The sequence below is a fragment of the Falco cherrug genome, chromosome 10 (genome assembly GCF_023634085.1).
Source record: "Falco cherrug isolate bFalChe1 chromosome 10, bFalChe1.pri, whole genome shotgun sequence".
Classification (NCBI taxonomy): Eukaryota; Metazoa; Chordata; class Aves; order Falconiformes; family Falconidae; genus Falco; species Falco cherrug.
This window is the reverse complement of record NC_073706.1, coordinates 34,961,627-34,974,604: the sequence shown is the minus strand read 5'-3', so window position 1 is coordinate 34,974,604 and position 12,978 is coordinate 34,961,627. Positions and strand designations below refer to the sequence as shown.

Here is a 12,978-nt window from a genome sequence, read left to right as displayed (position 1 = left end):
CATTCAAGAAGCAGAGAAATTCAAATCAGAAAGATCATCCCCAAGAGAACCGATTGAACTGATTATGAGAAGGACAGAGCTAATGAAAGTGAACTGTCGGTGACGGTGTTTCCTCAGCAAGCCACACAGGGACAAAAGGAGGAAGTCAGGTGTAGTGTTCACCAGTCCTTGCGAGACAAACACTGGCAGAGCGCTGTCAGAGAAGCAGAAGGGTGCAGCTAGCAGTGGCAACACAGCAAAAGCACATTCCCAGCCCATCTGCGGTGAAGGATGAATTCTGCTGAAAAAATGCATTGACTGTAGGAGGCTGAAACACCATGGCCAGTTTCCATTTTGACTTCACTAGCAGAAACAACAATAGCAATGAAAGGAGGCGGGACAGAAATGAAAATGGATTGAAGTGGTTCTTTGTTATTACGCTATTGCTCTTTCTTCCAATATAAGCTGTCCCTTTGACTTTAAAGAGAAGGTACTGCTTGTTTCCTGACCATCTCCTTCACTCTCCACCCAGCACGGGCCTATATGATATTTAGGCATCAACACAATATAGATTTTTAAAAGAAATAAGCTATCCTGGTCAAAGGGGAAATAAATAAAAATTACCATGTTACAAAAAGCAGAGAGTTTAGCTGCTAATGTGTTGACTGGGTGGGAGGAAGAGATTGGTTTGGGCTCTGAAGGTTTAATTAGGTTCACACCAAAACATGCTGTTACAGAACCCAGAGGGTAAAGAGGAAGGAAAAAAAAAAAGTTCAGACTTACATCTGTTTGAATGATGCTCCATGCATTAGTTAGGCCAATATTTCCATCTGTCCCATACAAATGAAGCCCTTTCTTCAGATCCCGCTGAGCATACCTGTCAATCTAAAACCAACAACAAAAGACACCAAACTCAAAATGTGCCGAGTACCACATTTCAGAATCAAAGCACACGGAGCAGGGAGATGCTGAACAACAGTCCTGTACTGAAATGAGTAACAAGTTAACCAACATTTCCTAAAGCCTTTCTCCAGCAGAGACAGAAGGCATCTGCATTTTGTAAAGAACATGAGGAGTTCCTGTTCAGAGTTAAATGTTCATGTTTTCCATCACAGACCTCCAGAATATCTTTTCCCTCTCTCACTTAACCACCAAAGTACTCTAGAGAGACTGGATTCAGTTTAATCATTCATTTTTTGCAAATGAGGCATATATATTAAAACATTCATCTACACACAGCATTTCCTTTTAGCTTATTATCTTTAATTGTGGCCAAGTACCCCTCAGCATCTTCCATATGCTTCCTGAGAGATCAACAGCGGCATTAACATTGTACTGATGCTCTGAATTGTGTTCATTATATCAGCCAGGGTACCCCTCTTCTTACAACAGAATGTATGTAGCTATATTGAAGCAGAAGGGAATGAGCTATACAAAATTCACGACAGACAGGATTTAAGAATTTAGTTACTAAATGGAGCTGCTCTTAAATAAACGCATTTTTGTTAACTTAGTGAGAGCACAACGTTCTGCTTTAGAGGCTTTTGCAATTGAAGGTGGTGCTTGTTGAGAGTCTCTGCTGGTAAGGCAGCCTATTGTGCATCCACTGGTCACCATCAGGTAGTACCCAAAATGACTGCAAGTGCCTCTCTTCCAGTCTAACCATACATACACATTCCTACAGAATCAAGCAAACACGAAAAAGGAAGCAAATAATAAATGGGTATTCATGGTTTAACCTGATTTTTCTGTTGCTGCTCAAACTCGCCTGCACGTTCCCCCCTCCCCTGGGTGCTTGTCGGTGTTAGCGGGCTGTTCGACATCAGAGGTATAGCAAGAAGGGTGAGCAGACCTGTCCCATTTCCTTCTCTATCAATCTGATATAAATCTGACTGCAAAATACAGTGCCACTCAGATCTTCCTGCTGCTGCAAGAGTCAAAAAGAAAACCAAAACTCAATTCACAGCTTGCCCCCTCAGGACAGTCTAAGTTAACACATGCTCTTTTCCATATGGGACAACAGACGGACACGGTGTGTTCTCTAGCGACTGCCCCTCTGACACTAGTCATTCCAGTGGTCCTCATTGAGGGGGGTCTCAAATGAAGTAACCAAGGCTAATTCTGAGTTAACAGAGGGAACAAATGTATTCTGCTTCTAGCATACACTTTGATTTTCCTTCTGCTTTCTTCAGTCAGAATTGTTTTCACTTGCTCCTGAAAAAAAAAGTGGATGCAAAGCATTGTCCACAGTGTAAAAGAGGGATTTTCAACCAACTACATCATAATTATTATGGGGTAAATGTAAAGTTACTTAACACTATGACTCCACAAAAAACTACTACCTCAAAACTTCATAATGTCCAAGAAGTCTCTGCTCTATGTGCAGAGGGTTGTGCTTGGTCTCTACAATTCTTTGGTTTCCTTCCTGAAAGTTTACCACCATCATCAAGCTGAGCCACCAATAAAATAACAAAAAATACAAGACAGACATACTCAGCACCTTACCCATCATGCAAGCACTTCTCATGGATGGCTATCGAGAACAGTAGGTGCTGTGCTCCCACTGTGATTACCATGTAAGCTGCTTTTGACTTTACGCAGAGATTATACATAGTCACTGGTACCTTAATTAGAAGAGAAAACCAAAGCTGAAAGCTATCACTAAATTTGGAATTACTTGAGAAAATTACAGGCAAAAAAAATATAAACATAGCTGTGTGGGATTCCTAGAGCTCATTTAAGAATGAGACTGAACTGGGTTTCAGCTCCTCACTTACCCTCAGCTCCCTGTGTCTCAACTAGACCTGCTGCGGTCTCCAGCAGAGCCACCAGTTGGGATGGAAGGGCACGGTTGTGCTGCTGGCCTGAGAGAGGCTTTGAGATTTAGTGAGTGTCCTACAGAGGTAGTGAGGTAAACGAATTGTTGAAAAACCAAATCTTTTTCAGAAAGGGACAGAGGTGAAGAGGAACAGCATAGCCGAGGGCGGGTGGAGACAGAAATCTAGGTAGTAGATCTGTGGCCTCGAAGACAAAAAAAGAAAGGTCTATTTGGAACTGTAATTATCACACCTGAAAAAATCTGCCCTGTAAAGTGAGAGCGCTACGCATCAGCCTACTGTACGTATCACCACTAATATGGAACAAGGGAGATAAGGTCAAATGAAACAGTAATCCTTATCTGAAGGGTAAACACCGTGCTACCAAAAGGATGCAAGATGCAAAGTTTGCATTTCTTCACTCAGATTTTGCTTTGCCAACCAATGCAGTGGCTCAGCATGATAATCCCTTTTACTAGGGCTGCCCTTAGTGCAATCGTCATGTCCTGTTTGAGATCGATAATAACAACATCACCATAATGATAATTTAGTAACTTAAGAACAACATTTATAAAGTACTTCAAGATAGGGAACAAGGTTTTGTTGGTCCACATGTGCTTTAACGTGGCTCCAAGAGATTGCCTCACCAAGCGTTCCTGCTCGTCCTTTTACCTGGGGAAGACACACTAGCAAGCACCTTGCTGAGGCAACATGAAAGCAAGTCGTCTCTTCCTCATAAAATTAACCACCTTGCCCCGCACAAAGAGAGCAAGTCCTTGACACTGGGAACACAACTGGGAAAAGATTTGCCTATTTCAGAAACTGAGCATTACTCAAGGAAGCGGGTACTATGTGACCAGTTCTCTCACTGCTGTTTCAAAAGGCCTCAACATCAAGTCATGCACACTGTGTGATCCATTATTATTTGTTTTTAGGTTTTTTTCATTTAAATATTTAAATATTTTGAAAAGAAAGTGCCTGTTTGAATCTTGCTTGGAAAAGGCTATAAGCTTTTCAGAATGCCATGCCACATGTGTGTCTCGCTTCCTCACCTCCCTCATCTCTATGCAGCCTGCAACTGTGAGAGAGGCACACACAGCTGTGACACAGGATCTCCGGTTTGCTTTCCTTTTCTATTTCATGTCCACTGCCATAGGAAGTTACCTGGAAATCTCACATGGTTTTATAGACACAGAGAGCCTTACATTTATTTGAGTGATTGTAAACGTAGGATTTTACATAGTTCTCCTTTACAAAGTTTCTAACTGATCTTCCGACCAAGTGTGCTGTAAATGCACCAGCGCTATTCTCTGAAAGGCAGCTGAATTTCAATGTCTCTTTTATAGAGCTACTCCTTAAAGCATTCCCACTCTCCGATTTGCTTATGCTAGGGCCAAAGAGGTCTTCACCATCACCTAGAAATACCCTTGTACAGCACAACAGCGTTTGTGGCCTTTTGGCACCAGCAGAAAGGGGAAGCAGGCATTGCCCTTCGGGCTCCTGTCACTGTGTCTACAGCTGAGGTACCAGCATGACGTCCCCCACCATTTGCATCTCCCCTGCTTCCAGCCAGTTATGCAGAGCCGTTTTTATTAACATGTTACCTTGCACAAATTAATCAGTCTTGACGCTCAAGCAGCCTTGGAGATGCAGAGATGATATTAAACAAGACCACTGCTCTCATTCAGGCTGTGACGAGTTCAGTGCTATTAAAAGCACACTGACCTCTGCTTGAATAACCTGTATACAAGGTTATAGGATGGATGTTTTTCCCCTAATAGAAGCACTGCTGAAAGCTCTAGACGTATCATTCCCACTGGCTTTGAACAGAGAGGGGCAAGTAAAACTCAACAGCTATTTGTGAAGCCTAGCTGGCGAACGTTTCTCCAGGTTATTCTGTTTCCTGCTAACCTCATGCTTGTTTCTTCCTCAAAATATTTTTAGAATAGCAGGGACTTTGCAATATGCCTTTATTCTAATTGTATATTTGATTTAAATGAAAACTCACAAAACACCCCCAGCTGTCTCTTCTGCCTTCAATTTGAGTTTTTCAGAAAATGATCTTTCTGAAAATGAAATGCTGCAGCAGTGATTCATCACGTCTCCTGAAAAACGATCCCACCCAGCATTCACCAATCTGTCAGCTTCTCTTGTTTGTCTCTGTGCTACCAGTCCTCAGCCAGGCAAAAATGTCTATTGTAAAACAGGGACTGCAAGTACCATATTAAATATTCCGCAGTTTGAATCTGAACTTCTCCCATACGCAAGCCAGGCCCTTCACAAAGCACAAGTCTATCTGGTGAAGGAGCACAATGGAGCAGAATAAAAACTCTCAGCAGGCAAACTGTTATTCTAATTGAGATTCCTATTTTTAGTCATGTGGAATACCAGAGATTTCCTTAGAAGAAAAAGTTTCTGAAAGGTTAAGCAGTAAGAACCTTCTATCAATCTGGAACTGAAGCAGAGAAAAATTATTTTCCTCCTTGGGATTCACTGGTCAGCAGATGAGAGGTGTAAGCTTCACGGTGGCACCCCATCGATGTCAATTCCTATGACTTCTGACTTCAGACACGTGCGAGGCTTGCTCATGCTTATCAGCACCATCAGGTTTCAGTGGTGTTCCTACTGACAGTATGTTACACTGTCCTGTTGCTTAGTGTGGTTATCTACTACAATCCACGACAGCAAGAGAACCACTCCTTAGCGTGGGACATGCACATCACTAGCACTTTATCTAAGGTAAGATTCTGTTCCCACTCCAAGGAACACAAATGCTTTCTCACTGACTTCCATTCCATTAGGCCCTAATTTGGCTCTTAAAATCTCTCATTGCCCTATTACAAAGACTTTCTAAAAACCCCAGTACTCTAAGGCAGACAAGTCATGGGCAGAGAGTTTCAGGTGAGGAAGGAAACACCGTATTTGAACTAGAGAAGAGAAAGCTACAAGGAATGCACCCGGACTAGAGAGAAACTGCCACAGAGGTCAGGAAAAGTGGCTGGAAGCAGCTGATGCAGTGAGAATGAATGAATGCAGTGAGTGATGAATGGCCAGGGATATAGCTGAGCCTCATCTACACTACGGCTGTGACACAACATCCCTTAAAAAAATCTTACTTAAGCCTGTGTATAAATTCAGGCCAAATTAAAAAGTGGTTCCTTCTTAAACTGTATTCCCTTGAGACAGCTACTTAAGCTGCAGCAATTTCCACGTAAGATTTGTTTTACTGTCAGCTTTGTCCCTTCATTGCTTTGGAAATCTGGAGCCTCCAGGCAGGATTGTGGCTGGCTGGCTGACACTCCTCGCTGCAGAAGCCAGCATCCTTCAAGAGGACCAAGAGCTGTCAGGGTCCACCTTGCCTCCTTGAACAAGACAACCCAAGAATAACTGAGGCCGAGATAAAAACTGTTAACAGCAGCAACAACAAAACCCTGCTTAGCACAGACACAGCACACTGAAAGCACTACATAAACATTCTGCTCTGCAAAAACCCAGCGAGGCTCATAATTATTTCCATTCTGTATTACAGATGTACTCCAGACTTACTACAGGATTGCAGTAGCCTTCTCAGTTCCTGCGGACTGTTTGACAGATCTTTCACACTCTGTCTAAATGAACAGCTTTGGAGTTTGTGTACTTACTGTTAAGGCATGAAACAGAAGACAAGTACTGCTTCCTCAGTAGCCCAGTCCTGTCATTTTGCTGCTGATAAGGAGAATATAGTGCTTTGGAGCAAAACTTCTTGGGCAAACAAGCAAGTTGTAACTGCATAGAATATAGGTGTTATCAATATTTACAGCGAATGTGATGCAAGAGTTTGACTAAACTGAAGCTATGCCAATACTGAAGAGACAAAGTCCTTCCACTGTCGCAGCACACTGAGAGGGGAGGTGTTTGTCTGCAATCCTCTCTGGAAGAAAGGCCAAAAGAAGGCTCTTAACTCCTTTTCAACTTGCTGTCAGCGTGAGACGTCACTTAGATTCTGGCACAGCCTTTAGGCAAAGGCCAGATGGTGCCAGCAGCACCCCCAGCTTTCTAACCTGCAGGTAAATGGAGACATTTCGTTTCGAGCCTCAATGCTTCCCTACCATGTCATGAACGAAAATGCCATCCAAGAAGCCCCCTAAACTGGACAAAGCCTCTCAACAGCATTTCAATATAGGTAAGTAAATATCCCTGACCTTTCTGGTGATTGCTTCCCCTACCCCTCTGCCTCTCTCAGAACAGGGGAGGCTGTAAGGAAATGACAAAATATCCAATAGTTTCCCACCGGGCAAAACTTTTAATTTAATGCCTTGATAATCACTCTCTTCAAATAGCAGGGAGTGGGAAATCAAATGCAAACAGAAAATGTCTAATCTATAAGGTCATTTGTGGGAGCCCTCTTGCCTGCTAAGAAGAGATGAGATTGATAGTACCAACAGGTAAGGCGTGTTTTAAACGAGATGTCCTCAAGCCTGTCTGTAAGAAGCTGAGAGCAGGACATGCTCTCCTCGCCACTGACATCCTCCTTATGCTATCTGCCTATAACCAGAAATCTGGTAAGATTTTACTAAGGAAGAGACATTGCATGAGTTTTGCTGCTGTTTGGCAGTTTATTGTTTTGGACAATATACTCGTTTCTTGTCAGCGTCATCAGTGTCACACAGCATCTCCAGGACTCTTTGCCCAGCTCTGTGAGATTCTCTCTTCCTCACTTCCTCCCCAAAAGTGAAACAACTCTACAACTTAACTTTTTTTTTTTTTTTGTAATTGCTTCTTTAAACACAGCAAAATACTTGCTTAGTGAATTCTCTCTCCCTAGCTTGACTGCAAAAGCCTGTGTCAGAAGTAGTCAAACGGTTTTTATGGACCTTCCAAGGATCAGTAAGTTAGGTGAAATGCTTATTCACTCTAGCAGTGTTTGCTACCAAGAGAGATGCACTGGCATTGGCTGTGTAACTTCAGAGCAAAAGCAGAGAATGCAGCAACAGAAGATCATAGGAAATGGTTTGGGTGTGGGAGGAAGAACAAACATTTCTGAAACATGCTGCCTTGGGTCACCTGAGGTGAGACCCTTGTGCTGTGACACAGCCTTCCTACACAGCCTTGAAAAGCCACTGTTTCTCTTGTGTTTCAGTTCTCCATTTGTAAACCAGGAACAACCTGACTCCACTCATGCTGTAAAATTAGGAATATAATTTGGAGGAGGTGTGTGAATACCAAAACCAACCTGACACATGAAGCCCTGCACAGAATCTGAGACAAGGAATGGAGTTACTAACCTGAGAGGTCAGTAACGCTCCTGGCATTTACCTGAGAAGGTAAAACTGACGTTCATCAGGAACCAAAAGGAAGGACAAGTACATCTTGCATTGGCCTGGAGCAGGCAGCTGATGGAACTGTAAGAGAAAGGGTCTGCTGCCACACGCTCTGACAAGAACTAAGAAGTTGCAATGGTTTTTATTAACAAAAAGCTAGTGAGAAAGCCAAGAACTTGGGTTTTTCAAATCAGTTTTTCCTGGGTCCATGGTTTGTACATACAATTGCAGTTTCAGTCACTGTCTTCATGCTCAAAAGCAGGCGTCAAGGCACCTGACATGGCAGGCAGCTAGGGCTGCAAGAAAGGAGCCACCAAAACGTTCCCGTACTATTCATACTATTAAAATGCCAATGAACACCAACAGCAGCTTCAGTGCCACTTTGTTTTTAAAAAGTAATCACAAGTATGACAATTCACCAGGCTCTGCAACTCAAAAAATTTTATGCAAGAGCAAATTCAAATATTTTCAGCAAACTGCACTTGATTCTGTCCAAATGCTTCCTTTCAAGTCCAAGGGAGAGACAGGCATTTTATCATTGTTCCATACAAAGTGAATGTTCCTGTCATTGACGGTGTAAGGGGAAAACATGCTTTTCTGTAGCCAGAGAGGCCTCTGCCATCTGATCTGCTCCTATGCACAGCAACAGCTGAATAAATGGTGCATCAAGTCCCCAAACTTGTTTAAATAAAGTACATCATAACTAGCTCAGAGATACGGGCTCAAAACGTTAAGGTGCCTTTATGCATGTTCTTTGCTTGCATAGAGAATGAAGCTTATAGTACAGCTGAATCCTTACTTAAGAGGATGCGTACATCCAGCTCTCTCTCCTGTATGGCACCTTGTGCACGGGCACTTTCCAACGACATAGTTCTAGACCTCCTCAAAAAACCCTCCGCAAATCTTGTTTCTTTTTAGTGAACCTAGGAATAAAAACTTTAAACATGAATTCTTGGCTTGCTGCTTCTTGTTTCAAAGGAGTTTGAAAGCTGCAGCAAACATGGGGAAAGGGTTGGGCAAAACTAGGCAGGTAAATCAAATAAATTACATACACAAAAGAGTGGCACTGCAAATTAATTACCAGGATATTAAGTCATTTCTTCTTGGGCATTATGCATTTTGAGTGACAAAAGCCTCACGAGCACGTTGGAGGAATTTCAGGTGAGTGAACACTGAGGTGCATGGTTTTTGTGACATATCTAATTATTTGTACAGCACTCAGGATATACCTTATGCTGATTCCAGAGAAGGAACCTTTTGTTTACATATCAGTAAGGTCGTCTTCGGATTATTGAGCTGGTTGGGAAAAACCAACACTAACATTCTCAATAGCAGTGACACCAGCAAAGCTGGGTGCCATTGCGACCTAATACTACCATGTCATTTTCAAAATTAAACTCCCTTTATAGCAGGTTTTCTCCATACACTCGCTCCAAAGATGACCAACACATGAAAGCTTCTATCCCCTTTCTCCAGTTACATATCCCACCAACTGCTGCCCTCAGCAATGCTCCTCTGTCTTCACACACCAGCCTCGTGTCCCGCAGATCTCATAACCTATCCCCAAAGCCATTATCTCCTTTCTGTACCACCGCCTCTACTCATTCGAATCGTCTTTCCCCAGACATGGTCCTGTAGGAGTCATTCCTTTCCTGCATGTCCCAGTAAACAGTTTTGCCTTGATGTCTAGTGGCTACAGGGCCACACCTGTTCCAGGGTGCAAAGACCCCTCCGACCCAGGCTCATGTATTAAAATCCCATGTACACTGAATCCAGGCCAGTAGAAAAGGGAAATGCCTATTTTTTTCAAAACCTATGCTTATGCTGAGAATATTCCCAGTATATCTGTATTCAGCCTCTTTGTGGTGTGCCCCTGCCCCGACCACCCCCCCCCTTTTTTGTTTTTTAAAAAAAGATAATCACTTTCATTTGTCCTCAAGAAACATCAGTATAACCTCAGATAAGTAAATTGAGAAGGATGCTAATTAACATGATATATGCTGTTGAGCCTTTGTTTTCCAAGAGACATGAAAGGTGGGTTGCATTTGTGTTTCAAGTGCTAACAACCTGTTATCTCCATCTATACAGACCAAAAAAAAAAGCGCAAAAAACCCCCAGCCACCTAGGGATGCACATGTCAATAGAGCTTGAGATCCAATTAGCTGCCACAAAGGTTTCAGGACGTGCTGAGGCAAATCAAAGCAGGGAGACAAGCCACTTCCCTTGTAGGAACTAATGACCGTTGTGTGATTATATATTAGGCGGAACAGTGACATTGGACACAGACTCCCTTGCAGATGCTGTGAGCTGGGCAAGGGGAAGCCAGCAGTTTACTCACAGAGATGAAGGACTTGGCCATTTGCCCACTAAGCCATTTGCTGCAGCCGTCCCGTGGGATCAACCTTTGCTTCAATTATTTACAACGCTCATTTACTTAGTTTAAAGGTGAATGAGAAAGCTTTCAACTAAGAGTGCACTACTAAAATATCAGGGGAGGAGGGACAGCAAAGGCAAACCATACCCTACCCTGTCACTACGGTAAGAGAAGATGGACAAGTCCCACAAACCACGTGGGCTTATCTGCAGATCTATTTATCCGAGTCACTTCATTTCCTCTTAAATTTCTAACTCTGGCAGGGAAATACAAGCCAAAATACAGAATTTGTCCCATAAAGTAAATACATCTCTGCAAAAGTCAAAGCAATTACACCTTAACTAGATCAGGCCACTGGTGGCAGCTGAACCTTGCTGGGGACCACGGGAAAGGCAGCCAAGCTCCCCATGGTCAAGCCCAGGCACTGGCATGGCCACCCCTCGGTGGCAGAGCTGCTCTGCTTCCAGGGCGAGCTGTACAGCCAGCGGGGAAGAGAGCTGGTTACATCCTCGGGGGAAGGAGTGTTCCTTGGGACAGGGGGAACAAACCTTTCCCTCTGCTGGAACTAAAAGACCCATTAAAAACCAAACCAAGGCAACCCACTGAAGGGTTAAAATCTGTTACTCTGCCAGGAGAAACTTGTCTGGAAAAAGCGATTCTGTGGAAACAGATTGAAGAAACTGTGTCTTCCTAGATGCAGGGAACGTTAATCCTTAGGGGAAAGCGAGATTTGCACACAGCCTGCTTTATTATTCGTAAGATATGCTCTCTCTGAAATTAACTCATTTAAAATAAATAATGCTGTGAAGAGAACTACCACTGCCCTTGGAGGGAACAGCCCAGCAGGCGAAGCCAGGCTCACTACAGCAAGCGCCGTGCCTCCTGCGGGGTGATCTCTGCTCAGCCTGAAAGTGGGAGCACGCAGAATGCCCCCCAGAGAGAGAGGCAGCATAAAGCACCGAGCCAGGGAAGAGGCAGAGGGCTTTGCAGGAGCATCTGGCTACTTCGCAAAAACTCTGCAAGACCATTGGAAGAGTTGCCTGGCTTTATTTTGAAAAAATCAACACAACCCCCCCCCAAAAAACCACAAAGGAACAGGATCTCAATATCCTCCTGACTAAACACCAGAAAAGTTAATTATCTCCTTACCTATAGTAGTTTCTTCCTTGAAAATATGTTATGTTCTTCCAATCACATAAACATGTACTTGTAAGAACCACAGGTTATGCTGTATGCCAGCTCCTCAGCTAGTAGAAATCTGCCTGACTGCTAAAATCAATGGAGTTACCCACATTTCTAGTACTTGGCATCATCAAATAGTGTCTCCAGTGCCTCAAACCCATATTTCTATTAGGGTAACATCCAAGCTTATAAACCATTCCCTCTTCAAAACAACATCTCTGACACCACAGGAGTTCTGACCTTCAGCAACTGGAATTACTGTTGTCAGTCCTCAGGTAAGCTACCAGTGGACATATTATAAACTGGTAAATAAAATGTCTCGTAAAGCTCGTACATAACAAAAGCAACAGAAGTAACTGCTATTAAATGCCTCCCCCTTGCTTTAATGAAACAAACAATTGCAGCTCTTCACCACACTTCATCAAAAACAGATTTCATCCTGAATGGAATGATGTGGGACTCGGTCACTGCAAATGAATAAACTACATAGAGATTGCTTTCCACAATGACAGAAAACAAGCAAATAAACAATCTGCCAGTCACACTTACATGGCACAAAATGCAAGTTTCCGACACCTTCTCTACTAATAATGTCAGAAAAAAGCCACATTTCTCACTGGAAGTCACACGGGTTGAATGGAGAAGGAAACATCACTGCTCCCCATATGTTAACAGAGGTAAGTGACAGTACCTTCACTGAGCAAGGTGCTGGAGACTGCAATACTTCCAAACAAAACAGAATTATATATGCTGTTTTTTCGCATAAAAAGTGGCATTCACCAACGAACAGCAGACACCCTGCTAAATGGCAGCAAAGTTGGATGAAAGGAGAGACCAGAAATCTTGAAGAAAGGTTCACCTCAAACTGCTGCTGCTTGGGGAGCCCTCCTATATCGCAGAACGCCACACGTGCACATCCCAGCTGCCAAAACCAGCTGCAAACCAGCAGCTTTGGCTCCCTTCCCAGACCCTCTGGGGTGAGCAGCGGAGGACAGCATCAGCACCACTGCTCTGGGGCAGATGCAGTCTTTCAAACCACACAGGGTACAAGCCAACTTCTTTTGTAATTGCATCATCATGTAAATGATGACACACACTCTGTATATCTAGCTATCGGTGACCATCTACAGCCTTGGACAGTTAGTGGAGTTGGGAGAGACCAGGGAGCCTCAGGTTCCTCAACTGCCTGGTGGTCCTGACCGAAGGGAAATGAAACTCAGAGGTGCCAACTGGAAAAGTAAAAAAAACCAGCATAAAAAATGCACATACTGTTCACGTGAGCAGCAAGGGACCCAAGAGCAATTATAATTTGAGCTGCCCTCACCTA

At 43.4% G+C, this 12,978-nt stretch overlaps 1 protein-coding gene and 1 long non-coding RNA gene across 6 annotated transcripts in view; one reads left to right on the top strand and one right to left on the bottom strand.

The window, feature by feature from the left end:
* Positions 1–12,978, bottom strand: part of TSPAN4 (tetraspanin 4) — a 435,635-nt gene that overhangs the window by 13,403 nt on the left and 409,254 nt on the right. For all 5 annotated transcript variants that reach the window (XM_055722377.1, XM_055722378.1, XM_055722379.1 and 2 more), the window contains one exon: positions 763–864. In XM_055722377.1, coding sequence (XP_055578352.1) covers positions 763–864 — 102 coding nt within the window. The remainder of the gene's footprint in view (positions 1–762; positions 865–12,978) is intronic.
* On the top strand, positions 6,676–9,044 carry LOC114015537 (uncharacterized). The gene is made up of 2 exons (XR_003559534.2): positions 6,676–6,957; positions 7,915–9,044. It is a non-coding gene; the product is annotated as an uncharacterized LOC114015537 (long non-coding RNA).